This window comes from Nycticebus coucang, chromosome X (genome assembly GCF_027406575.1).
Source record: "Nycticebus coucang isolate mNycCou1 chromosome X, mNycCou1.pri, whole genome shotgun sequence".
Classification (NCBI taxonomy): Eukaryota; Metazoa; Chordata; class Mammalia; order Primates; family Lorisidae; genus Nycticebus; species Nycticebus coucang.
This window is the reverse complement of record NC_069804.1, coordinates 130,814,156-130,841,794: the sequence shown is the minus strand read 5'-3', so window position 1 is coordinate 130,841,794 and position 27,639 is coordinate 130,814,156. Positions and strand designations below refer to the sequence as shown.

General features: G+C 36.8%; 1 protein-coding gene across 3 annotated transcripts in view; it reads right to left on the bottom strand.

The window, feature by feature from the left end:
• The window catches only part of AMMECR1 (AMMECR nuclear protein 1), a 121,577-nt gene that overhangs the window by 16,475 nt on the left and 77,463 nt on the right, over positions 1 to 27,639 (bottom strand). For all 3 annotated transcript variants that reach the window (XM_053580045.1, XM_053580043.1, XM_053580044.1), the window contains one exon: positions 6,296 to 6,410. In XM_053580045.1, the coding sequence (XP_053436020.1) occupies positions 6,296 to 6,410 (115 nt within the window). The remainder of the gene's footprint in view (positions 1 to 6,295; positions 6,411 to 27,639) is intronic.

The following is a 27,639-nucleotide window of genomic DNA, read 5'->3' as shown; positions in this document are numbered from 1 at the left end:
GAGTAAAATGAAACGAGCCTTTTAAGAAAGGGAAGGGGGAGGCCAGTTGAAGAACCACATTCTATCAGAGTCCACAGAGATCTTAGGTATTGCCTACTCCAGGTTTTTCAGATTCCTGGTTGAAGAAATTGAGGTCCAACAAAGTAATAGAGCTTGGCAGTAGCAGTTAGGAACAGAACCCGAGTCTCCTTACTATCGATCAAAATCCAGTACTCTTTTTTTTTTTTTTTTTTTGTAGAGACAGAGTCTCACTTTATGGCCCTCGGGTAGAGTGCCGTGGCCTCACACAGCTCACAGCAACCTCCAACTCCTGGGCTTAAGCGATTCTCTTGCCTCAGCCTCCCGAGAAAATCCAGTACACACACACACAGGCAAACCATACATGAAAGAATAGACTGCAACAGAACTGCTAGTGAAAGGGTAAGAGGAGTCTGTGTACTGTGGGGGGAAGAAGCAGAATAGCTGCCCCCTTCCCTGACCAAACAACACACTGGGAAAAAAGCAGGAACAACATGAGAAGGCCTGAGAAAAGAGGAATAAGCAACTCATTTCACCAGGGGTACCAACAGGTATTGGGAATCTTTATGCATTAAATCCCCTTCTGAGAAGTCACTATACATTGTAGGGCTTGCTTCCCCACTAGGCTTCTTATACATTGACTTGTGGTGCACAGCAAACTCTTTCTACATGGCCAGGAAGCCTAATGAAGTTTTCCTTTCTCAATACTCCATAGCACTTAAAAAAACATTTAAAGTAGAGCATCAAGACAAAGGCTAAATTATCATAATGATCGTGACATCTGCAAAGATCTCAAGGCCCCTGGAAAAATACATACAGTAAAAAACATTTTTAGATGTAGAAAGTCCATTTTTGGTAATGCAAGAAACTTAAGTTAGAAGAGAGGGAAAATATGGTATATATCATAGTTGGGAACAACTAACCAAGGGGGGAAACAGAACATATACACTAGAAGTCATTTCTCTTGGTGACTTTGTGAGTCATGCTAACCATCTGTGTATGAATGGGAACTCTGTTTGCAGTGGTACATTAAGAGGAGCTTAAAAAATGTAAACCTTGAGGGAGCACTAAGGGTAAATGGATAACATTAACTTCTAAAATACATGGGAGATAACGATGGTAGTCAATTTATTCCTACGTTTACTTTCGTGAAGGTTGCTACAAAAGCACTCTTTTATTAACTGAAACCAAACACATCAGAAATGGAGCTGTGATCACTCAAGGGGTGTGCTTTGGAGGCTGCTCTAAAGTGAAGAGCAGCTTTCTGAGTACCAGGAGTCCAACAAGGCTCACAAACAATGGCAGATGCTTTGGGACTTTAGAGAGTAAAACTAGTGCTTGGGGTCCCACCTTTATAGTCCAGGGACAGATTTTTGGCATCACAAAAGAATCACGCTGGCCAGCCCCACCCAGCCAGCATGGGTTGATTCCAGGTAAGTGTGTGCTAAAAAGGCACAGTAAGACCACAATGTGTTGCCCAAGTGGCAGCAGTATAGACAAGTGAGATATCAGTGACCCAGACAGCTAGATTTAGGGGAAAGTGACTTAGGGTTTGTGAAAATGTCATTAATGTATTGAAATATGATCTGAGGATCTACTTTAGAATACAGAAAACATTTCTTCCTCATACCTTCAAATGAGCTTGTCTCAGAAACACAGAAGTAAAAGATGCTTGACTACAATTTAGAAAATATTTTGACTTCTGTAAGCAAATTACTATGTTAGCTCTCACAAAATCACTGGTAACGTACTTCCTATACAAGTTCTTCTGCAAACAAATGCTTATTCATTTGTATCACCCAGAAAATGAGCACCTATGAGGTGACACACCTAGAATCACCCCCCCCAAGTCAAACTTGGTCATTGTAATGTCACTGGTTCTATATCCTTCCAGATTTTTTTAAAGTAAACGTGGCTTTCAAACAGTTGAACTCTGCAATTTCTAGGTTATAGTCATATATCATTTTGGAGGGCTCCAACATGTGAGCTTTTCTTTCTCTCTAAAGCATTCTCTCTGTCAATCACCCTGTCGTTCGGAATTAAGATAATGCTGCCAACTGAAGAGCATAGAACAATGGTGTTAAGTTATTGTGTTCAAACACAAAGCCTATCAGGTGGGATTTCTCCCTAGGGGAGCAATTTTCCTCACTTAACAACCATTTTAGCTTTGCAGGTAGATATTCCAGTTTATCAGTTAATGAGTATTTTCCCCAAATTATTCACTCTTCATCTTTCTCATAACTTGCAGGGCAGTAAGTAGATCATTATGTGGCCAATAACCAACAATTCTCAGGAGGGTGGGAGTCACTGCTCCAACTTTTCTTTACAGTTCTTTGTGGATGTTTTTTTTTTTTTTTTTTAATGACTACCCAGATTCCTTGGGAAATTACCTATAGACACTCACTTTAAATGTTATAATTACTATTTTGAAGAAAAATGTATAAAATTTGGAGTCATTATTGGTCATTCTGTCAATTCAACATTGACTTACAATTAATTATATCCACATGTGAAACCATTTATCCTACTCTTCAAACATTCCTCACATTATCACACACAAGCACTCTAGCCCCCCAAAGTCTGAAGTCCTACCTTCCATTGTATTTTTTTTTTTTTATTTTGGCCAGGGCTAGGTTTGAACCCGCCACCTCTGGCATATGGGACCTGCACCCTACTCCTTGAGCCACAGGCGCTGCCCCCTACCTTCCATTGTAAAATGAGAGACATTACCAAAAGAGAGTTCCCAAATGGACTGAGTTTCATAAACAAAGGGTGAAAAAGACAGTAAGATGGTAGCCAGCCCTTGTGGCAGTTCATTTGTTTCCTGATCTTCTGAAAATTAGGTGTCTATTATCACTGGTTACCTTCCTCATCTTCATGATCACAGGGATGTCTCTCTTGTTAGCAAAGTGACCTACCTCGATGCTTTGGGACTTCTAGACTTTGCCGTCTTCCTTCTTGCTTTGATCTGGGCATTTTTTGTCCCTTTAGTAAGAAAGTCTACTGCAGTAACACACTTCACCACTGGGATTCAGTTCTCAAACTGTACTTCCACCAGAAAAGCCCTATGTTAGAGGCTTCTGCTTATATAAAACATACTCATCATCTATCTTTGACTTTAAAATTCTCTATTAAAATTCTGTGATAATCTCCTTGTTTTCCCCTGTGGTATAAACACACATAGAACTTTGCATTTCAGGTTAAAATTAGATACTTATAGGGAATAGGATATTTCATTCTTGGAAGAAAAGTTGTACCTATTTGACAGTGTGAAATCTCTCAAAGTGATGCATATATTTTCATAATAGACTGACTTTTCAAAAAGGAAATTTGCAATATAAATAATTTACTTACAAAAAGACTTCCCCATAATCTTTTAAATAGTGATTGTATATTCAATATGATCCCAGTTACATAACCCAATATACAGATTTATGGATACAAAAACACAGATAGAGAATAGAAAGAAATATTCCAAAATGTTAACAGTAGTCATCTCAGGATGGTGTAATTATAAATTACTTGCATTTTTTTAATTTCTAAAAATTTCTTCAATAAATTAAAATTACTATTATGGACAGTCAGTGTGTATATAAAGTTTATTTCCTGTTTTGATTGTAGCAAAATACACATAACAGTTGTCATTTTAACAATTTTGAAGTGTACAATTCAGGGGCGTTAGATACATTCACAACATTGTGTAACCACCACCACTATCTTGTTCCAGAAATTTTTCATCACTCCACGTGGAAACCCTGTACCCATTAAGCAGTCACTTCTCAGTCACCCCTCGCCTCAGTACACAGGTTTACCCATTCTGGATGTTTCAGATAAATGGAATCATATAATATGTGGCCTTTTGTGTTTGGCTTCTTTCACTTAGCATAGTGTGAAGGTTCATTGACGTTATAGTATGTATCATTTCTTTTTGTGGCTGAAAAATCCTCAGTTGTATGAACATACCATATTACATTTACCCATTCATCTGCTGATAAACATTTGGGTTGTTTCTACCTTTTTGCTATTGTGAATAGTGCTGCAGCAAACATCCATGTACAAGTTTTTGTTTTAACACTTGTTTTCAATTCTTTGGGGATATACCCAGGAGTGGAATTTTATCAATATGTAATTTTTAAAAATGCCTTTAACTCTATTTTGGCATTCTGTGTATAAAATAACAATGCTTTTTCAGAATTATTAATGACAACCCTTAGAAAATCATTCCCACGATAATAACATTATATTTTCAATCGCTGACTATGGTGCATATTTTTTAGGACCAAATCACTCTCTTGTACTTAAAAATGTCATTTTCACCCTTACGCTTTGAGAACTAATTTCCCTTGTACTAAATACTTAAAACAATGAACTTACTGAAAAGAACGGCCTTTTCTTTTTAGCCATTCTAATTCACTTTCAAATTCTTGTTTTAAATTTCAAATTTTGAATTAAAATACAAAAAAAATACAGACTTTTTCCTCTCAAAACTTGGCTAGTGAGAATGAAATATATGTATTTTTTGTTTCAACAGGAAAGCATCACTTAATAGACACCAACATTTAAACCCTAAGGAATATATTAAATTTACAATACCAAGTAGAATGTAGAATCTTCTAGAAATTCAAGCTGGCAGATGGTGCCCAAAGAAGATAAATACAACCTGAATGAGAATACAGTACTAATTCTTAAGGGCTTTACTTCCTACCCTCCTAACAGAAAGCTGATACATCTCAGGAACATAAGCGCCCAATAATATCGAGGTTAATTTTAGCTGTAGTGTAGACAGTGTTTGAAGTGGGTAAAGGAGATGATGGTATGTATACTTTGTGCTTACCCATAGCTCTATAACAGCTGTTGGATTCTCCCATTTTTCTATCCCCCGCAAACATATGCACACACACATTTATATATTCATATATGTGACATACACACAGACACGCACACACCAGAACTGTATTTCCAACTCAGTGGCTGAAAGTAAGAATGGAAGTGTTCTTATAGTTCAGTCAGCCCCTATCAGATCCCAGGTTCTTCTTCTGTACTCACTCTCATACCCACCCCCCCACACATACAGCATCCTGCAATATAGAAAGAAGAAATAAAATTCTGGATAAAGAAGAGGAAGCACCAACCTTAAAACAATAGAAGGACCATCCAAACTGTAATACATGTTAATAAATAGGGAACATAATTTGGGACCATTTAAAAACAAAGTACTGGGGAATATTTCTGTAATATTGGTAGACTTCTCTTTAAGAAAAATTAATAGGACTAAACTTATAGAAACAAAGAAATTTCAATTGGACAGAAAAAGGTTATATACATTCCAACTTTGCAAGGATCAGTGCTATCAATTTATATATGCCGTGTAAATGACTGAATTCTCATTGTTTCATTCTCATAGCATTTGTTTCTTCATACTTTATATATACATTTTCCCTCTGCTACTAGACTATAAGGTGCTTTATGTTGGGGACCAAATCTTACCCTTTTGTACATGTAGCACAGTGCATGGAATACAGTAGACATTCAGTAATATGGGCACTTTTGTGTGTAAAATTTCAAAGACCCATAGACCTACACTCAACTGTCTCCTCCAAACCATCAAAGCAAATCACAGTGAGAACCGCTGAACTTCATTAACAAACCAGCCCCCCAAACTAAAGAAGAATAAAAGTCTGATGGATATAATTGGCTCTGATAATGGCAATGCATGCAGCTACCCTAAATAAAACCTTAATATTATTTGTTAGTGTGTTTAAGTGTGTGCATTAAGGATGCCAAGAATGAATTAGCATTATTCAACTCTAGATAACCAACACCCTGTTATTATCATCAGCTGATTCCTCCCAAATGGTATATTATCCTAATTCACTCTTGCCTCTTTTTCTGAGCTTTATCCTTTGACCACCTAATCACTTGGTGGCAGTTATATTAGAACATACTGGAATGGAAATAAGAAGAGTAATAAATTCCAGTCAGTCCTTCCTACTACTTATTATTATAATAACAGCTTTTATGAGGTTCTCTTGTATGGTAGTAGGATAAAAAATGAAAACCAAATTCAGTTTTGGGATCAAAATAGCACATGGCATATTGTCCTTTAAAAAACTCCTTCATTCATATCCATTGTTCAACTGTGAGGTTTATTTATCTGTGTTACTCTTGACCTCCACTGAAATAGAGAATTGGTTGAAAAAGTTATTTATGGACCTAATCTTTAACATCTACTCAGGAGTTACCTTTATTTTTCTTTAAAAATTTTCTGTAGTCTTACCTCCCAGTCCAAATAATCACAGACATCTTCAAAGTTAGTGAGCAGAGACACTGAGCAGAAAAGTCGTGGCAGCTCATCCCTTGTCATTGGGGGGAAACGGCTATCTTTAAGGGCACTGTTGAAAACAAAGCAAATATTAAAGCAATCACAGGATATGAAAGTTCCTAATTTCAAATGCAGACCATCATTTGAAAAAGGTAAGAGGTTCAAAAAGAGTCAGTAAGATGTCAGAGGTGCCAATAATCTTCAAATGTATTCAAAGCCCCAAAGATTTTAGAAGTCACCATTTCCATTTAATAGATTGTGTTTGCTAACCAATCTTGTGAGCAGTTCAATTGTAGAGAGTGAATGATCAATTATATTTCCTTCCTATACAGCCATTCCTCAGGGTCTTTCCCTGTAAACTTATAAAATCAGAGAGTATTTGATTTTGCTTTTGAGGAGAATAAAAACCAGATTAGTGGAAACTAGGGGGAAGATTGTGGATCTAGTGGTAGTGGCAGTAAAAATAAATAAATTATGTATGTGTATTATCATATTTTGTGTATGGGGGGAAACTTATACTAAGTTGGCCAGTCATCATAGAACAGTGCTCAAAGAGTTCAGAGAAAATCAAAATTTCTTTTGTTCAAGCAAAAAAAAAAGAAAATGAAAATAATCATGCAAATTATAGACTAAAAATATAAGGATTTCAGGCCCCCTATAAAGGATACTTCAAGATATGACTCAAAGATTGCAAAACTACAGGAAATAGGCTAATCTAGGGGACCATTAATCACATCAACGGATTTCTGAGTACATCAACTCTGTTTGGATCCTGTAATCAAGTGTAGTATATCACAGTGCCTAACTCTAGAAAAACCCCACTGTAAAATGTTGGAAGACCATATTTCTTCCTGCAACAGGACAGAACACACTCTCTCTCTCTCTTTCAGACCATATTTCTTCCTGCAACAGGACAGAACACACACACACACTCTCTCCTCTCTCTCTCTCTCACACTCACACACACACACACACTGTATGTTCCTTATACTTAAAAAAACCACTTCCTATTCAAGTCCCTTGCCCACACCGACATGGGATTACTTGTTCTTTTCTTGCTAATACGTTTGAGTTCTCTGTGGATTCTGGTTATTAAACCTTTGTCAGAGATATAACCTGCAAATATCTTCTCCCATTCTGAGGGCTGCCTGCTTGCTTTACATACTGTGTTCTTGGCTGTACAGAAGCTTTTTAGTTTGATCAGAGCCCAGTAATGTATTTTTGGTGTTGCTTCATATTGAAAGCTATAACCCAACTATAGCCCAAGATGAAGGGGAGGAGGAAGGATTGGTGGATGGAGGGTAATTGGTGGGAACACATCTATGGTGCATTTTACAAGGATACATGTTAAATCTACTAAGTGCAGAGTATAAATGTCTTAACACAATAACTAAAAAAATGAGGTAAAGGCTATGTTAACCAGCTTGACGAAAGTATTTTGAATTATGTATAAAACCAGCACATTGTACCCATAATTGCATTAATGTATACAGTTATGATTTAATAAAAAAAAAAAAAAACACCACTTCCTGAGCAAGAAAAACAAACACTTCTGACTGCCCACCATATTAACAGTAGTACTACTGGCCCGGCGCCTGTGGCTCAAGCGGCTAAGGCACCAGCTACATACACCTGAGCTGGCGGGTTCGAATCCAGCTCGGGGCCCACTAAACAACAATGACAGCTGCAACCAAAAAATAGCCGGGTGTTGCGGCAGGTGCCTGTAGTCCCAGCTACTTGGGAGGCAGAGGCAGGAGAATCGCTTGAGCCCAGGAGTTGGAGGTTGCTGTGAGCTGTGATGCCACGGCACTCTACCCAGGGTGACAGCTTGAGGCTCTGTCTCAAAAAAAAACAAAAAGAAAAATAGTACTACTGGCATTCACACCATCCATCTTCAAATGTCCTAGATAGCAAGCAGGGTTAGAAAATGTTTTCAGAGATCAATCGTTAGAGGTTACAAACTCAGACCCTACAAACTGCTTCAGTTATAGCAAAGTTCTGTGGTCTTTGGAAAGAATTTATTTCCTTTTTCAGTGACTTTCTCACTGCTGAATTTTCTTTTTTTCATTTTCCCATCAATTCATTTGCATTCTAAAACTCATCTGCTATATTTGTGAGTATCTGCAATGCATTTTGGTGTTCATTCTATCTTGCTATACAATGGAAAATGCTTATAGGAAGATATAGAAATATTATGTAATTATAAAGTATGACTTTTTCCCATTAAAGAAGCCGGAATTAACTAAGAAAATCAGGAAATCTGTGATAACTCATACTCTGAGAGCAGCATTTCATTATTTTATAATTTAACAGCATACATTTCCTATGGTTTGGCTTCTTTTATTTTCCTACCGGAAATAAAGTTTTAAAAAATACTTTTGAGTTCTAATTCAAAGCCAAGATAAAGACACATGTGTTTATACAACTCCCCCAAACACACACACACAACACAAGTTCTAAAACATAGACCAAACGAATGCCATGCATAAAAAGCAAAAGGCCAATCACACTCTTGGTTTTCCCATTAAAAAGAAGAAAAAGAGGGGGAAAGGTCTTATTTGTTAGAATAATATAAAATGTAATGTTTTATTTTAGGTTATGAAGTTGTTAATTGTTTAATATACAAAACATGAAATTCACTATTTTAACTATTCTAAAGTATATAGTCTTTTTTTTTGCAGTTTTTGGCCAGGGCCGGGTTTGAACCCGCCACCTCTGGTATATGGGGCTGGCGCCCTACTCCTTGAGCCACAGGCACCACCTAAAGCATATAGTCTCATAGGATTAAGTATACCTGTATTTACATTATAGTGCATCCATCACCACCATCCATCTCCAGAACTTTCTCATCTTCCCAAATTAAAACTCATTAAATGCTAACTCTTCATTCTCACTTTTCTCAGCCCCTGGCATAATAGTTATAATAATATAGTTGCTAATGTTTTTTATCTATAACAGTTTAACTGAGATATAATTCACATAACACAAAATTCACTCTTTTAAAGTATACAATTCAGTGGGTTTTTAGTATATTCACAAAGTTGTGCAACTGTTATTCAATATTAGAACATTTTCTTCATCCCAAGGGGAAAACCCATATCCATTAGCATTCATTGTAAAATCCCCCCACCTCCCAGCTCCTGGCAAATAATGATCTACTTTTTGTTTCTACGATTTTGCCTATTCTGGACATTTCATTTAAGAGAAATCATATATTTCATGTCTGTTTTTTTTTTCACTTATCATAATGTTTTTGAGGTTTCATCCATGTTATAGAATGGATCAGTACTTCATCCTTTTTATTGCCTAATAATATTTCATTGTATAGATACATTACTTTTTTTTAACTTTTTTTTAACCTATTCATGGATGTATTTGGACTGTTTCTATTTTTTGGCTATTACAAATAACACTGCTATGAACATTCACACATAAATTTTAATGTGGACATATGTTTTCATTTCTGTTGTGTAGATACCCAGAAGTAGAACTGGTAGGTCTTAAAGGTAATTCTGTCCTTAAGGTTTTATTGTTTTGTTTTGTTTTTGAGACAGAGTCTTACTCTGTTGCCCTGAGTAGAGTGCCATGGTATCATAGGTCACAGCAACCTCAAACTCCTGGGCTCAAGCAATCCTCTTGCCTCAGCCTCCAGAGTAGCTGGGACTATAGGTGCCCACCACAATGCCCAGCTAGTTTTTCTATTTTTAGTAAAGATGGGGTCTCACTCTTGCTCAGGCCAACCTCGAACTCCTGAGCTCAAGCAAATCCACCCGCCTCAGCCTCCCAGAGTCCTCTAATTACAGGTGTAGACTACTACACCCATCCTATCTTTAAGTTTTTGAGGAATCAACAAACTGCTTCTTAGAATGGCTGCACATTTCTACATTCCCACCAGCAATATAAGAGGGTTCTAATTTCTCACATCCTTACCAGTGTTTCTTAATGTCTGCCCTTTTGATGATAGTGGTAGGCCTCCTTTAATTAAGTACTTTTTGAATCTAGCTCTAGATTTTTTTGTTAAAAAAATTACACATGCTGAAATCATGCATTATACGTTAGTTTTTCTTTACACTGAGGCAAGTATTTTGTTTACTTAATTTCCTAGCAGACTGAAATAAAGGTAAATTTTAGCTTAGTACAATTCAAACTATTTGAAATCAATGAAATTTTCAAATACCTAAAATGTAACTGAGGATCTGGCTAGCAATTTTTTCTTGTGATATGGAGCCTTGTTGTTCAATCATTCTAGGCTTTAAAAAAAAAAAAAAAAAAAGATCATTTAGAACAAGGAGTACATGGGGAAATGTTAGCACAGTTAATAGGAGAAAATGACATCGGTGCCTCACCATGCTAAGATTTAAACGTATTGACTTCAAAGCTTTGAAATAGCAAAGGTATGTGAGTCAAGATGGAAATAGTCTGATATTGCAGAACACTCAAACAAGTCTTTTGATTATTGCATTTTTCATCCAACTCTAGGTAACACAGGAAACTCATAAGCATAGAAAAATTCCTAAGGTAGGAAGTCCTCAATGTCTCTAAATGCAAATTCCTAGGGAAACAAACTAGCAATGAAAGCCTAGCCAGGATTTAAGGGATTATAAAATGATGAAAATGCAGCTGGAGACTGACCTCAGAGCAGCCAGGCTGGTATGGATAGCTGATAAATAAGCGGATTCCACTTTTCCCAACCAAGTTCTCTATAGTATATAGAATCTGCAATGGTGAAGCTGTGCCTTTAGAGAAAATACTGAAGACCAGAGTCAGGAAGTGACTTGCTCAAAGCGGCCCAGTTAAGTTAGTGACAGATGTGGGGATATAACCCAGATTTTCTGACTCAAGTCCAAAATTCTTTCTAATATCCACACTTCAGTTGTCACATACGGATGGATTATTTTTTAATTTTAAAATTAAATGTCTGCCTTATTTGGCTATTCTGATTTCATATGTGCACTGCCTCTGCCTCCAGATGATAAACAATAATTCAATAGTATTCGTTAGTAGCCAAAGGGTAGAGCTAGATTTCCTGTCTATTGGAAATCTGCAGGAGTAAAAAGGATTTTAAAATATTAAATGCCATGAAGGCTGTTCACACGTTGAACAGTTTGACGAGAATATTTCAGATTGTATATGAAACCAGCACATTGTACTCCTTGATTGCACTAATGTACTCAGCTATGATTTAACAATAAAAAATAAATAAATAAAATAAAATATTAATATTGTCCATGGAAAGCATTTTATACCAAAGGTGTGTCTGACAATTTAAATTCTAGGCAGTCTAAGGGACTGACAAGAGATCTTATAGTAAATTCACATGAATTTCTCTTTGCTAGCATAGCCATTTTCTAATCTTCAAATGTTGCTAGGAGGGAAAAAAAAAAAAGCACTTATGTATAAAACTAGTCAGTTGCAACATCACCCATATGATGGATGGGCAAAGTTTAAACCATACTTTAGTTCACATACCAAATTCAAATATGTTCGATCCAAATCAGCACTGTCCCAAGAAAAGACTTTACCTAATTGAGAAGCAGCATTAACATCTGTCAAAGTGAATGTCTAATGTTAAATAGTACTTTAATGAAAATGAAACATTTTAAGTAAAGAAATTAAGAGTTTAGCTATCAAGGAATCAAACGGTTTGTGACAGCACCAGGCAACTATGACAAAAAGAAAAAAGATACATCTGAAAAAGAGGCAAAACCTTAGATAGATTACAAGGCTCATGATAAACAATATAGCATGCAACAGGAATGACTGAAGTGAATCTGTTTAGCCATTCACCTTTCTAAAATATTGATCACCTTTATTGGTTAACCAGTGGAAAGTTACCAAACTGAGAGGGGGCTTCATATTGCATGCCATCATTTTTTCAGGACAAGGAAGTAATTAAAACCAAAATTAAAAATCCTTATTTGGATAAGCAAAGAGAAGCAAATCAAGCATTTATTAATCTAAAATGAAAATCAGTTTCTTCATAAGAGAGTTCAACCATCAGGAAATTCCTTATCCTGTCATTCCCTGTTAGAGCTTCTGGAACAGAACGTACATGTGCCATATTTGAACCCTGGAAACTCAGCATATTAGAATCCTAAACCCACATATGAAAAATTAGCCATAGCCCCTTGTTCTCATTAAGTAGAAATTTTAAAGTACCCCAAATTCAAGAAATAATGGACAAAAGAACAAAATATAAAAAATGTGACTATTTATCAAACCCTCGGCAGAGAGGAATGATAGAAGACATAATTATGGCTAAGGAAGAGGGAAGGGAACTTTATTTTCATGAGAGCTGTGACTCAAAAGAAAATTTTAAATTGTAAATTATATGTACAGGGTTACTTAACTGGGATTAAACTTAATGTTTTTCCCTTTAAAGTAATAAATGCAACCTACTTGCTGCTCAGTTAACATTACTCTTCATTGATTTTAATATATATTTAGCATGACATGATGGTTTAACCATGGGGAGTAGAGGAAAGAAAGGGATGGACTTCAAGGAAGAGGGATAGAAAGGTGGAAACGAGAATGAAAATAGGAATATATACAAAGAAATAAAAATGGAGAGGAAGAGAGGGAAAAAAGAAGTGGGAGGCAAAAATGGTATAAAACAGGGGGATACCTTAAAAGAGTTCAAATAGACACATACAAAGAAACAGAGAAAGCAAAGAAGGGAGAATGGAAGGGTAAGAGGGAGAAGGAGATAAAGGGTGTCAGGCTGAGTAGGTTTTGCTATATGTTATTTGGCTACTATCCTATGAGAATCTCTTAGGTTTTAGAGTGTTTTCGCCTACTGCCTCTGATGAAGTTTCCAAAATGCTCTCATTGTGAATTCTTAAAAGCTTCTACTCTCTATGAGATCGTCCTAACTGCCCACCTGGAGGGAAAAATACCCTTTGGGTTGCAATCTGTGAGGACCAGCAGTATTATCAAAATCAACCTCCTGGGCCACAAATTCCTCCCCTCTAAATTAAGAGAATTAGTTCTGAATTTGATTTAGTGGAACAGAACTAAAACTGGAAAAGAAAAGATACATAAAGAAACAGATGGCTAAATGTTTGTGTATACAGCAAGTATTTCCCATTTCCTTCCACGAAATGTCCACATAATGCTTTCTGTGCAGAGTTTCTGAATTTATTCTATCCTGATTTTAGAAATGAACTACTAGAAACCACTTTCTGCTTGTTTTTTTTCTGAACAAAATGAACATAATTTAATTTTCTTTTTATAGCTCTGGTTCATCTCTAAGACTCAATATGACTTTGGGTCATTCATTGCGATACACTATAAGAACAGTAGTCTCAGGGTCTTGGCAAGAAAAAACGTGTAGGTTTGGTAAACAGATTATGATGTGACCACAAAAATATATAATCTTGGGAAATTTGAAAATGTGAGATTGTTTCTACCTTCAAAAGACTGACACATAGGATCTCAATTTCTAGGGATCACATCCTTGCGTTCTCTGAGTTAGGACATAATGTAAAACTGAATGAGCTACCTTTTAGACTGAATGGGAATTTAGAAACCTGGTCTACAACCCTGAATATTATTTCCCCAGGGCCACTAAAAGCATGCCTCCAAGGTATAACAACAATTCCTTGTGACGTACTGCCAATAAATACAGCTCCTAAAAAATACAAAATTGAAGTCATCATTAATACATGAGCACTCCTTCACAGTTCTATAAAACACGGAAAATAGAATGGCCAGATGTTTGGGTTCTGGAGTCAGACATACTTGCATTTGGATCCTGTATCCACTGCTTTCTAACTGTATGAGATTTGGACATTTCTTCATCTTAAGATGAAGATAATAGTAGTACCTACTTCATAGAGCTACTATAACAATTACATACAATAATAATAACTGCATTAAGTGCCTTGCATACACTAGATGCTCAATAAGTAGTAGCTATCACAGAACTTTTATTGATCATCAGAATATCTGATAAGTTTATGCCCACAGGGCTGCCCCCGCATCATGGCTCTGGTGAAAAGAAGGAGCCACAGAACTAAGCTATGCTATGGGAAGATCTACACCAGTGGTTCTCAACCTTCCTAATGCTACGACCCTTTAATACAGTTCCTCATGTTGTGGTGACCCCCAACCATAAAATTATCTCTACCCAGAGTGATAGAGTGAAACTCTGTCTCAAAAAAAAAAAGAAAAAGAAAATGAAGTTCCCTGTATCATGTTCAATTTGTCTTCAATGGATTTAGATATATCATTCTCTATCCTACTAGTTAAGTGACAGCAAAATCATTAGAGAAAAAAAATAACCAAGAAAAAAAATTCTCTAAGAAGCAAACACAGAATGAGAGATGAGAGACTCCATAGGAAGCAATGCTTTCCTCTTCAAAACCAGAGAGTGGACTCCAACATATTTTGATTGAACATTCTTATCAGTAGAAGGCTAGGCACACATCCCCAATGTATAAAGTATATACATGTACTATTATTACTAGAAAATATATCAAAGCATAATATGCACTTAGAGTAATCTTTGCTATTAAAAACAGTGGGTATAAATCAAATAACATTCTTGATCATTTCTTTCTTGTTCTGTGGCTGACATCTTGCCAGGTCTAATTACATTATCTTCATTTTCACTTTATTACTTGGGCAGCTAAGTTATGAGGTAACTTGTAGTTTTGTCTTTGCCTTGTGTCTGCATTATTACTATTATTATCAACCCATTTTTCTTTTGCAGAAATCTTAAGCCATTCTTTGTAGGTTAGTTTATCTAACTATAGCTAACCTACACACAATTGTCAAACACCTTAAGAAGATTCCTACAAAGAAAGCACAGGTTAAAGATAATATAGACTGAATAGCCTTTATCCAAAATGCTTGGGACCAGAGCATTTTGAATTTTGGATTTTGGAATGTTAGCATTATATTAGTTGAGTATCCCAAACCCCCAAATCCAAAATCTGAAATGTTCAATGACCATTTCCCTTGAGTGTCATGTTGGTACTCAAAATGTTCCAGATTTTGGAGCATTTCAGATTTCAAATTTTCAGATTTGCGATCCTCCACCTGTAACTAAGACCAGGAATCTACTTTACCAGGCATATGTAAAGTGAAATATGCCATGCAACATGCAGAAAGGAAACAAAAGAAGATATGTGCCACTATCCACTCCCACCAAATCATGGATTTCATGCTTCCCTCGGGACCCCTCATTTACAGTGTGTGACAAGAGACCCTCCAATATGGACCAAACAAGAGCATCAGGGTCAATCCATATGTTAACTATTAGTGGAGTTTAAATACTGTCTTATATTTTAGATAAAACGTTCATAAATAGGATTTCTAATATTTTCTTCTTACCCCCCAAATGAGAAGAAATTCCAGGTGCATTTCTCTTTGGAGACGCTAATCTAAAGCTCCTAATAAAGCTCTAGTCTATAAGCTTGGTCCTACGATACTTGGACATGACACTATGAACAAAAGCAGCTTTAAATGCCAAAGAGCCAATATCTGTTGAGCACCTTCTGTGAGCCAGGTGCCATACATGCATTATATTGTTTGGTCCTCAAAACAATCCCATTTTGTAGCAGAGGACACCAAAGCTCAGTGATGTTCAGTGAGATTAAGCGATTTGCCAAAGGTCATAAAGACAGGTCAAAGAGCTGACATTTGAAGCTAGGACCTCTTGCCTCCAAAGCCCATTCTCTTTTCTTGGTACCACTTCCAGAATGTTAGCAAATCAACATAAAGGAGTACATATTTAATTAAGGAATTCCCCCCCAATTAATGTGTTCTTTCACAGAGTTTAACTGAAAGCTTTAGGTATAAGTATGAGCAGGTTCTGAAACTAAGAAAAATGGTACCTTTCCAGATAACATATTAGCTTGTTTTTGTTCTCTTCTATCTCCATTTTGATCTTGGTGATTCAGAACTGCTGCCACTGAAAAACATCTGTTTTATCTAAATTTAATAAGCCTTATTAGTGGGATACCAAGCCTTCCCTTATTCTGAAGCCTTTCCACAATTCGAAATTTAATCTTCTGGAAGTCATAATGGCGTTACCAAAGTACTAGTTTTGGACATAGCTAGGCTGGTGGGCCTGTTTCTGATTTTTAACTTTGCTTTTCCAATCTGAATGAATAAGCTCTCTCATACTCACTACAAGTCATGCAATTTTTTCCTTCCTTCGTTCCATGGTAATCAAATCTATAAACTGAACTCCATAAACTGCAAAACATATGCTGTCACTGTAACTTATGTGCCATGTTAGGCTGGTTTGGTCTTACCTACTGGTTTACTGTCCTTTCTAAAAGTATTGCTAGTACCAGTCTGCTGAGAGGTAGCATGTTGGTTATTATTATGTAGCCTGCCTATAATTTTCTCAAATGGCACTTAATGGGGGCTAAAGATAAATAAGGAAAGAGTGAGGTCAAACTTAAAGATGAAGTACAAAGTACACTTATCAACTCTGCCATACGAAGGAAGAGACAGAGAGGAGCCCGTCTCCCCACTACCTCACTGCAATGTTTTCCATCTTTATTTTCCTTTCTCTTCTTCCCCTCCCTCACCTTCTGGATGTTTTCCTCTTTCTACTTTAGTAAGGTAAGGAAGAAAGGACAGTAAAATGTCACAAGAAGGACATGAATGGAGAAGAGAGGCAACTACAAAGACATACAGCAACTATGCCCACTGCTACTCGTGCTGCACAAGGCCAAGTCTGACAAGCCAGTGTGCAATGCAGCCTCGTGTTCTGACACTCTGCCATTCGGTCAGGATGACCCATTCCCTTCTGTACAGGTTTTAATGTTCTATTTCAGCCTTCGGGAGTAGATGGGTGATGATGGCAGGGGAAAGAACATGATCCACTGGCTGTTTCTTTATAGGGTTTTTAGATAACCTTGATAAGCACAGGGGGGATCGAGAAGAAAAGCAGAGTGACTCACCCCACAACCTAGCTACTTAGCAAAAGAATATCAAGCAATGTTTATTAAATCAATTCCTTGATCCGTGTACTGTTAAATGGCATTATTTCTCCAGAGTAAGTATAACTACATATCTTTTTTTAAAGACTCTATAGTTGGCCTCACATTCATTTAAATGGAACTATTTTAATTTTTATAACTATATATTTGGGGGAAAGTCTCCATCAAACCATTCAAATCATCTTAGCTTTATATGATTCTTCGTAGTTTCCAAAGTGTCTTCACATCTTTTATCTTAGCTGAACCTCTTAACAGCTGCATGAAATAGACAAGGCTTATACCACATATAAGCTATAATCGATATTCCAAGAACAGGGTTCCCTATAGTCATAGGGTCAACCAAAAGTCAGAGCTCAAAGTGCTTAGAGATCATCTAGTTCACACCAGTCTCATAGTCGACTTGGGACTATATGCTACATCTCCTGACTCCCCTTGGCCCCCTGTTCATTAATTCTTGAATTATTCTCTTATGTATTTGTTGACTGTTTCTGTCCTAATGGACGGAGTGGATGTTTAAGAAGCAAAGAGAATAACGATGCCTAGGGCATCAAGGAATAGCTAGGACAATAAAACAGTGAGTTGCCCAGCATAACTCAACATTGTCAGGCAGCTGGCACTTGTCAGCATGCTGAAGCCAAGCAGAACCTAGAAACTGAGCAGGTAAGGGTGGGGGAGTAGTGAAGCACCAACCTGTGTGTGCAGAGAATGCGGTCTTAACTCTTGCCTTCCTTTGCACTTGCCTCCTTCATTGCACACTCCTCGTAGGGCCTCTCCCCACCTTTTACACACTCCTAGTACGGGTGCTTCTGTCTCTCTCTTCTCATTTTGTTTTTCCCTTGCTCTTTTTACCTTGCAGTCCATCTATTCTGTCCCATCATTTTTTCTTAGCTGCTGAGGTACAAAAAGAATCGTTTGTGAGAAAAAGTTATGCATTTTTAAAACAGGGTATTTAATTCCCTTTTATCAAACTCTACCAGCTAGAGAATCTGTCCCTATTGTAAAAGCCACTGTATGTTCTGGTGATATGTGTATAAATATGTCAACTATAAGCTGGTCAGGGCAAGATAATCTCAACATTCATTTTCAAGTAAGTAGCACAATGTAGATTCTGTACAGGAGAAATATGTGGTTCTTGATGTTCTACTAACGTTCCTGTCCTTCAATCTACTCTGCAACCTTTTAACCTGGAACAGATTTGACTGTACTCCTTTAGAAAAATATGTTTAAAATTAGCCCGATAAAACAGAAAAGGGCATTTTAACTCTTCATCTCTCGTTTGATCGTATGTTAGGAAACCTAATTTTTAAAGTAAAATTTTAAGTATGTACTTTTCTGTCCTATTGTCATTAAAAATGACTTAATTCTCCCATTGAAGAGGCCCTATGTTGATTTTGTTTCCATGAGACAAGCACGTAGAATGATAAAATATGTTGGAAAAGCTTCACAATGTGCTTCTGAAATAATGGCGATTGCTGATTCTGTACTATAGTATGTATTAGGAAAACCACAATAGATACTGAAAGGAAAAAGCATCACTTGAGGATGGAAAAAATGCAATGGATAAAAGCCACGCAATTTAAATTACAGTCATATGACAATAGCTCTGTCTCCCATAGCAGCAAATCTTGCCATTGATAAGTGATAGTCCTAATGATTACTGATGTAAGGGATTATCTATGAACATGAATTGTTTCAGCAAGTATGTATTGAGTGCTTACAATGTGCCACGCAGACATATACATCCAAGGGCATACTATGCTCAATGTCAGTTTTGTAGAACACTTTGCTTCCTGAAAGTTTTACTATACTGCAGTAACATGACTAGCATTTATACGAGCTACTTAAAGCACCTACTGGTAAGTATAAATCTCATAAATTAAGTCACATTTTGGAAATAAAAAAGAGAGAGAGAGAGAACAGCATCTAAACCCACTTCTTAACTTTTATGGATAGCCTATCTGTAGAAAATCTATCAGGCTAAGCAAAATCCTACAGAAAGAAACCCAAATTTAAAACTAACTTTTTGACTATGTATACCCATGTGTGCAACTCATATGTTATAAACTTTATTAGATTATAAGCTCAATAAGGATGGTAACTGTGCTCATTTTTGCTCACCACTATATACCCAGTGTGTAGCATACTGTAGCTGGTCAGTAAATATTTTATGAATGAATGAAAGAATATATAGGAAGGTAGACTTATATTTAATAAACATTTATTGGCAGTATAATGAACATTAAATGGCCCTGCCAGTTAAACTTTCTGGTGGACATTTACCTTCTAAATGTCCTTTCATTCCTCATCTTAAAAACTGTTCCATTAAAGTGTGTCTTCCCCTGTTTATACTTATTAAGTGTTGTTCATGTAAAGGCAGCAATTGATCCGTTTGGCCTTTAGTTAGATTAATGTGCAGTCACAGTACAGTTTGGAAACTTTTCTTTCTAAAACTCACAGACTGCTACAAAGAGATAAAAATCTACTTCCATGATAGTGTTAAGAGTTGCTTTGATCTCACCGGCCTCTCCCTACCTCAACTCCCCACCCTCAAATGAAACACAGATGCTTTGCATCCTGAAGGAGCTCAATGGCTTCTTATGTCTGTGGGGCAATTATTAATCATGTTTTGTTGTAGTATGAAACACATAGGAACCCATATTATTAGTCTATTTTTATGCTTTTCATACCTTCTTATAAAGTAATGTCTTATGAGCGAGATGAATCATAAGACATCAAGGGCAGGCATAGAAAAAAGAAGGATAACAGTCTCTTTAAATGAACATGGGCCTAGAGGAAATCAGACATTAGTTCGCAAATTAAAAACCCTTTAAAATAACCCTGTGCCCACTCTTCCTGTTCTCTGTGGAATTTCAGTTTAGTAAACATTCAATGGGGAAAAGGGGACTTACTGGAAATGAACCCTCTGGAGCAATGAGAAGCGGGGAAAGGGCTGACACCAGGGAAGATGGGTGGGAATGGTGCACGTTTGGTGGGGCTGCTGGGATATTTGTCAATTAAGAGGTTCTTACAACTTACCAGGCTGATAGGGTTAAAGTATTAATATGCAGCAGCACACATTCTCTCAATCACATTAGACTTTAAAATTCCCAGGTCTGGTTTGCCTTTTACAAGGAATAATATTGGTTTAGAATGCTGCTCAGAGCCTGCTCCACAAATCTGAGGGACCAGGTTATAGCACCTCATTTTCCTTTGCCACTGCCATCTCCCCCGCCCCATGTAACTAAAAGCCACTTTCTTAGACTTTGGTAAACAACATTAAGGAATCTGAGAGGATATTTTCTGTAGACTTAACTTTCCTGGAAATAATTATCAATGACGGAAAACAAACTCTTCATAACAGAATAAAAACTCATTAATTTGAGTTCTACTATTTCAAAATTTGTGCTAATTCAAACAGACCTAAGCTGAAGGTTTCCCTCAGCAAGTCTGGAAAAGAAATGTCTGCTAAACAAATCAATGTTGTAATTACGGTTGTAAGGGAAGTACAGGACTTGCTTAAAAAGAACAAATTATTGGGCGGCGCCTGTGGCTCAGTGAGTAGGGCGCCGGCCCCATATGCCGAGGGTGGCGGGTTCAAACCCAGCCCCGGCCAAATTGCAACAAAAAAAAAATAGCCGGGCCTTGTGGCGGGCGCCTGTAGTCCCAGCTGCTCGGGAGGCTGAGGCAAGAGAATCGCGTAAGCCCAGGAGTTAGAGGTTGCTGTGAGCCGTGTGACGCCACGGCACTCTACCGAGGGCGGTACAGTGAGACTCTGTCTCTACAAAAAAAAAGAACAAATTATTGTCAGGACTTTAGACCTAACCATCTATAGGTACTGTAACACTGTAATTACAATTTTTTGTGTAGTATGTTAAAAAGCAGGTCATCGGAGGATTTCTTGGTAACACTCTGTTAGCCTATTTTGAGTTATCAGTGTCACCAAAACAAGCAAAACTATTTTAAAACTAAACATTTCATTCTTTATTGATTGCACTGGACTTCCTGCAATTATTGTAAATTTGAGAGCTTTTACTCCCACTTCGGTGTTGCTAGGTGCTCGCCTACGGGCTTCGTCACACTCAAAGACCTCTAAGTATAAGTCTTAGAGTAGGACACTAATAACTGAATCAGAAATACAGCTCAAGTCTTTTGACTGAGTTTGATTACTTGCTTACTGTCCCACCTAAGAAAGTTACAAACACCCTGGGGGTACATCTAGCTATAAATTAAGGGAAAGGGGGGGAAATGGCTTATGTCCCTGAGGTTATAGACCTACATACAAAAACAAATGTAATACAAAGCCAAAGCAACAAATAAAATCCTTTGGAAACTTATAAGTGAAGCACTAAATAGAAGGCATTGTGAAATAAATATCAAATGCAAACCCAACAAAGTAGCATCACTGTCCAAAGGAAGCATTCCTCGAGGTTGTTACTCCTCACACATCCATACTGGATCTCACTTCACTAGCGCAGGGCAGTTTTCCAACTCTCCACAACCACTCCCTCCGCAAGCATGGCTGGCTCACTGCCCTGGAGTCTTAGTTACCTTGTCACAAAGAGAGTCTGACCATTCTAATTAAATTGTAAGCTTCTGTACAGGTTTCCTTTATGCAAAGGACATACAGAACTAACACACTATGGGTACTCTACTAATTTTGCTTGTTTGAGGTGATAAGACCCTTCCCTTTCGTATACAGAATTGTAAATCAGAGTAATACGATCAAAACTGGCTCCAAGATTTCTGGTTTCTATAGAAACCTTGAAAATACCAGAACCACCAAATGTGTTTGCTTAAGAAAATTTGGGACACTAAAGGCCTATGCAAGAATACTGCATAAAATAATCATAGGTCAATGTTCCAACAAAAGTGAAACACTTACCAGTAAATTTTATAGGAAAAAAAAATCTCCAAAATAGTTTTGGGCAAGAGAGTCGCAAAAAAAATTCTCCCCTTTTTAAAACGTAAGTCTCCTTAATGTACTGGGTTGTCAATGTCTTCTCTGTATCATCAGAATTAATCCACAGAAACAAGAAGGGCCACAGTCAAAAAAAAACATCTACAACTAGACACCATAAGCTTGTGACTCTTTAAATGAGAATTCTGCTTTTTAAATTATGCTTGGCTTGGGCAAATATTTAAGATAGCAAACACAGGGCACAAACCAACTGCTGAGGCATAAGGAGGCAGCTCAGAGTTGTTCCAGTTTGGAAATGTTTTTCTATGGAGAATTATAAAAGTCATAATCCATACCTGGATAAAATTAAGCAGTGGCTAACTAATTTTCTAAATAAATATTAAGAAATGAATGTAGTCATAAAATAATTTGGATGCTTGTCTAGAGTTGTTCCAGTACTCAATACTAAACTAGTACAATATGTCAGCATTAAAATAAATGTTTACAACCTGCTATTAGAAGAATTTTTTGACAATGGATACTTTGTCAAACCTGTCATTTGCACTGAATTTCAGGGATGCAATGTTTGTATCTAAGGAACATTCAAAATCATTCTGTGATACTAGCTATTCATTTTCACTGTACCATATGAATGTTGCTCAAAATTTAATGATGCCAGCAGATAGCTGGAAATGTTATTTTCTTTGTTAATGCAAATTACTGCAAAGAAGGCTTTACTCTTTGCCTCCAGGACTCCCTCCCCCTTCTCCACGGCAGCTGAGAGAGTCTAAGCAAGTCAAGCCAAGGTGTCACAGGGTGCTCCTACACATATTGCAGAGAACCCCTTGGATAGAATTACACCAGTCTAAGTGTTTCATAGTTAGAACATCACTCAGCTACAATATAAAAACAACTCTTGTAAATTGGAATCATATTCACAAAACATCTGGAAAGTTCCTCAAAGGAGAAAAGATTACCCAAAAGTATTGCTAAATACATGGCAGGGAAGATGCTGACTTTTATCATAATTAAAATTCAGTCAGTTTCCATTGCATGAGACAAATCAACAGATGTGCTGTTTACCTTTAAGGAAGCGTGGATATATTTTAATTCAGCCTTTAAACCCAGACATTCTTAGGTAATAAGTACAGATATTTAAATTCCATAACAACCGTCCAATGTTTACAAACATTATTTCTTTATAGAGTTCTCATACACAAAACGTATTTTTGGTTAGAAAGAAAAACGTTGAGGGTTCAGCTGTACTTTAACAAATGTAGAACATCAATGTTGCTTTAAGCAAGTGGTGGTAGTCTATAAAAATGATCTTTTATTTTCTAAGCTTCGCTTTGTGGCATGGGCTAAGAGAAAATAATGTTATCAAGGGTCTTTCCCTTCTATTTACTTTAGCATGCTTTAAAATAATATATTAAGTAATAAGATATAATATATAACAATATATTAAAGAATATATTCTACTCTCACTACTATATCCTGAAAGAAAAGAATTTTGAATGAATTCTTTTTCTTTTCTTTTTTTTTTTGAGACAGAGTCTCACTATGTCACCTTGGGTTGAGTACCTTGGTGTCCTAGCTCACAGCAACCTCACACTCTTGGGCTTGAGCAATTCTCTTGCCTCAGCCTCCTGAATAGCTGGGACTATAGGTACCCACCAACTACACCCAGCTAGTTTTTTTTTTCTTTTTAGTAGAGACATGGTCTGGCTCTTGCTCAGGCTGGTCTCGAACTCCCGAACTCAATCAGTCTTCCCACCTCGGCGCCAGAGTGTTAGGATTACAGGCCTAAGCCACCATGCCTGGCCAATAAATTCTTAATTTAAAAAATCATCAATGCTTAGCCGGGCATTGTGGTGGGCGCCTGTAGTCCCAGCTACTCAGGAGGCTGAGGCAAGAGAATGCCTAAGCCCAAGAGCTGGAAGTTGCTGTGAGCTATGATGCCACAGCACTCTACCGAGGGCAATAAAGTAAGACTCTGTCTCTAAAAAAAAATAAAAAATCAATGCTCAAATTTGAAAAAATGATAATCAAATATTATAATAAAAGTTATTTTACATTAAACAACTCTTAGAAACAATACATCAACTATGCTCCTCGTCCTCTGTTGCCTATTACTTTTAAGGGTATCATCCTCCTCCCTATAATCTAAGAAGGAAACTTTGGACCCATCTTCAACTCTTTACCTTACTGCCCACATATATTTTCATCTTGTTTGATTACTCCCTTGACTCTGTTGTAAGACTCTTGACATCTCTCCAGCTACTAACCTAGTTCAGGCCTGTAGCTTCTTTCATTTGCTAATTTTTAAAATTAGCCTCCTAACTTCTCTGTCTCTAATCTCTATCCTTTCCCTGAGTCTTCCCTGTTGATCTTATTCCTCTGCTGAAAATCTTTCAATGGCAATTCAATGCCTTTAGAAAACAAATTTAGCCTCAATCTATAAATCATTTTATCTCCCACTATCTCCACTAGAGCTCAAGCCATGAAGGATTACTTACAATTCTCCCAAACAACATACACTTCTCTATCTCATTATATTTAGCTCAGGAAGGTTTTGGGATCCACAATGCATACTTTCTCCATATCCCCACTTTTGAATATTGGAATTGAGTTGTATATTGCCACAGAGGTTCAGCTTAAATGTCAGTTCTTCTACAAAACATTCCCCAATCTATCCAACCAGTGCTACTTTCTTCTACTTCCAGTAGAATTGTTTCTACATCTAAGGCATCACTTACTATATTCTTCTTTATAGTTCTTTTTTTATACATGCACATCTCCCTTATAAGACCACAAGCTTCTTGAGGTTACTTATCATGTATTGCTTATCTTTGTAGCTTCACAGTGCCTACTACAGTACTATGATCCGAGTTAAGTACTCAATAAATGTGAAATTGAACTGAATAAATCTTATTTCAGCCTGATATAATTGAGAAGCAAGACTGTCAGGATTTATAATAAATTCTATCTTTAACTACAGCTGTGTTGTTATAATTGCTACATATTTAGAGAAAATACTGAATGCATCTTTCAATCAAGCTTTGAAACTATAGTAACTATTCCAAGTTTGAATTACCTTATTAAGAAAATAAGCAGAACAGCAAGAATACTGAAATCTGTAGTAACATAATGCCAATGAAAAAAGACCTTTTACGGGAGATTCAGCTGTATAGATTCAACCAATAAACCACAAAAACCATCTTTTCTTTTTAAACCCAGAATATAAAGAGGGCAATATTAAGCATATTAATGAAAACTAGCTAGGAGACACTTGCCAGAGCTCATTAGTTCTGAATCAGTCACTGCTCCTTGCTGCAGCTGGATTTAGATTTTTCTCCCACTGAAGGGCTAAGTAGATCTGATAGCACTTAAATTTCCAAGTCTGAAAAAAATCACATCTTGGAAGTGGCCTGACTATCCCCTCAAATGTCCTGCAGTCACAACTTTTTGGTCCCAGATGTTCAGTTGAAATTCACACATTCCTATCAAATGCATATCAAAAGCCCCCTTCACTTTAACCAAGCTTTATTATATTGAGCATTCCATTTAACCTCCAAACTGTTTACTTGTTACACACTCATTGTGTAGTATTTATTATAGGGGAAATGACAAGGAAAGTTAAGGCTCAGAATTAGGTAGGATCCATTTGGGAGTATTGCACAGTTAATGATTGCCCTTAGAGGCTACATCTCAAAAGGACTTCAAAACTTACTAAATATTGTCATCAAAATATCCAAACCCCTAACCCAAATCTTCTTGCTTGGTGAAGTACTATTGTGTTTACTGAATTCAAGTTTCATTTCTGCGTCAACACAGCCTAAGTGGTTTCTTCAATTGAAAGAATCAAATGTAATTGACTAGATAGCAATAAATGGCACAATAAGAAGCTAGACTTGGAATTGTTCACCTGAAACGTTGGTCCTCCCACAGTATTCAGCCATTACAGAAAGATCATTTCTAAAAAGCCATCATCCACTTGCCCCACAGTATTCAGCCATCACAGAAAGATCATTTCTAAAAAGCCATCATCCTTTGTAGGACCAGGAACTACAAACGAAACTTCACAGAAAAGACCATCTCTCTCTTATTGGAGACTTGGGTAAATGTATGGGCAGTAATGCTGCTATGAATAAAATGTCTCATGAAACAATTCTAATAAGCAGTCTCATGGCACCTTCTCTGATAAATGCTTTTAAGTTGCAATTTTGTGCTACAAGTAATAATATAGGACATTAAATAGCATCTTCATTTCTTTTCTTCAGGTTATTTTTATTTCTTATTCATCTCATTTGTAGAATTAGTATATATAGGTTTTGCCATGGGAGCACATTTTATTTTTTTTATTTTGGGGGGGCACTTTTAAACTTTCATGTCAATTGTTTCATTTTTATAATAGTAATACTTAACAGCTACAACTAGAATATCTAACCTAAGTATTTTGTCTACCAAAATCCTCCTATAAGAGTTGAGTGCTAACATCCTTTATTAAATAACAACTGACACAGTTATAAAGCAAGTAATGAGTAAAAATTTCCTTAATTTAAAACTATTAATAGACAACAAAATACAAATGCTTCTCACTTTAGGTTATACTGAAGTTCCTAAAAATGGAAGAAAATCACTTTTGCAAATTAACTTTATTTTCCTATGACTTACACTTTCAGAGCTACTTTGATCTTCATTTCTTACTTCCTTTGCATAGGCTGTGGCTCCTAACACTTTCTTTAATTACCTTACCCACCTAGAAAACAAATACTTCGGTGTACTAAGGGAAATGACTCTCTTATTCAAATATTTATTTTGATCTATGCCTAATCCCCCATAGCTACTTAGGGAATGCAAGATGTGAAAAATTTAGCCCAAGTCCTTAAGGGACTACCAATCTAAATAGGGAAAACAATCATGCAAGAAACTAACTATACTGCAAGGCAAGCAAGTGCTGTAACAGAGGTACCAGCTCTGTGTTATGAACCTATGAAGGAAGCGTCAGTAACCCTGGGGAGTCTGGGGAAATTCCTGGTAAGTTCTAGGGAAAACAGAAGAAATCAGCGATGTGAAAGTATAGAGCCATGAGCATTTACTAGTTTATTTTGAAAATTTTTAATTTTCTTTTTGGAAAGTTTTCTTAGACTAAACTTAAAATGGGATAAACCTTAGACAAGAAACAGGATAGCAGCAATCAATTCTGACATTCAACTGTTGGGCAGAATTTCTGCTCTACCATGCCCCATTACCCTTTCCTCCTACCTCTACAGCCTATGACTTCAGCCTACAAATGACACTTAAGTGCATTGTGCAGTTTCACTGACATCCCAAAGACTAAAAGGTTACTATTTTCTGGGTTAACATTTACAGCCATTTGCTGGTTTCTCTTCCACTGCATCATTAATTTGTCACATTGCCATGATCAGGTATGGGGGACTTGA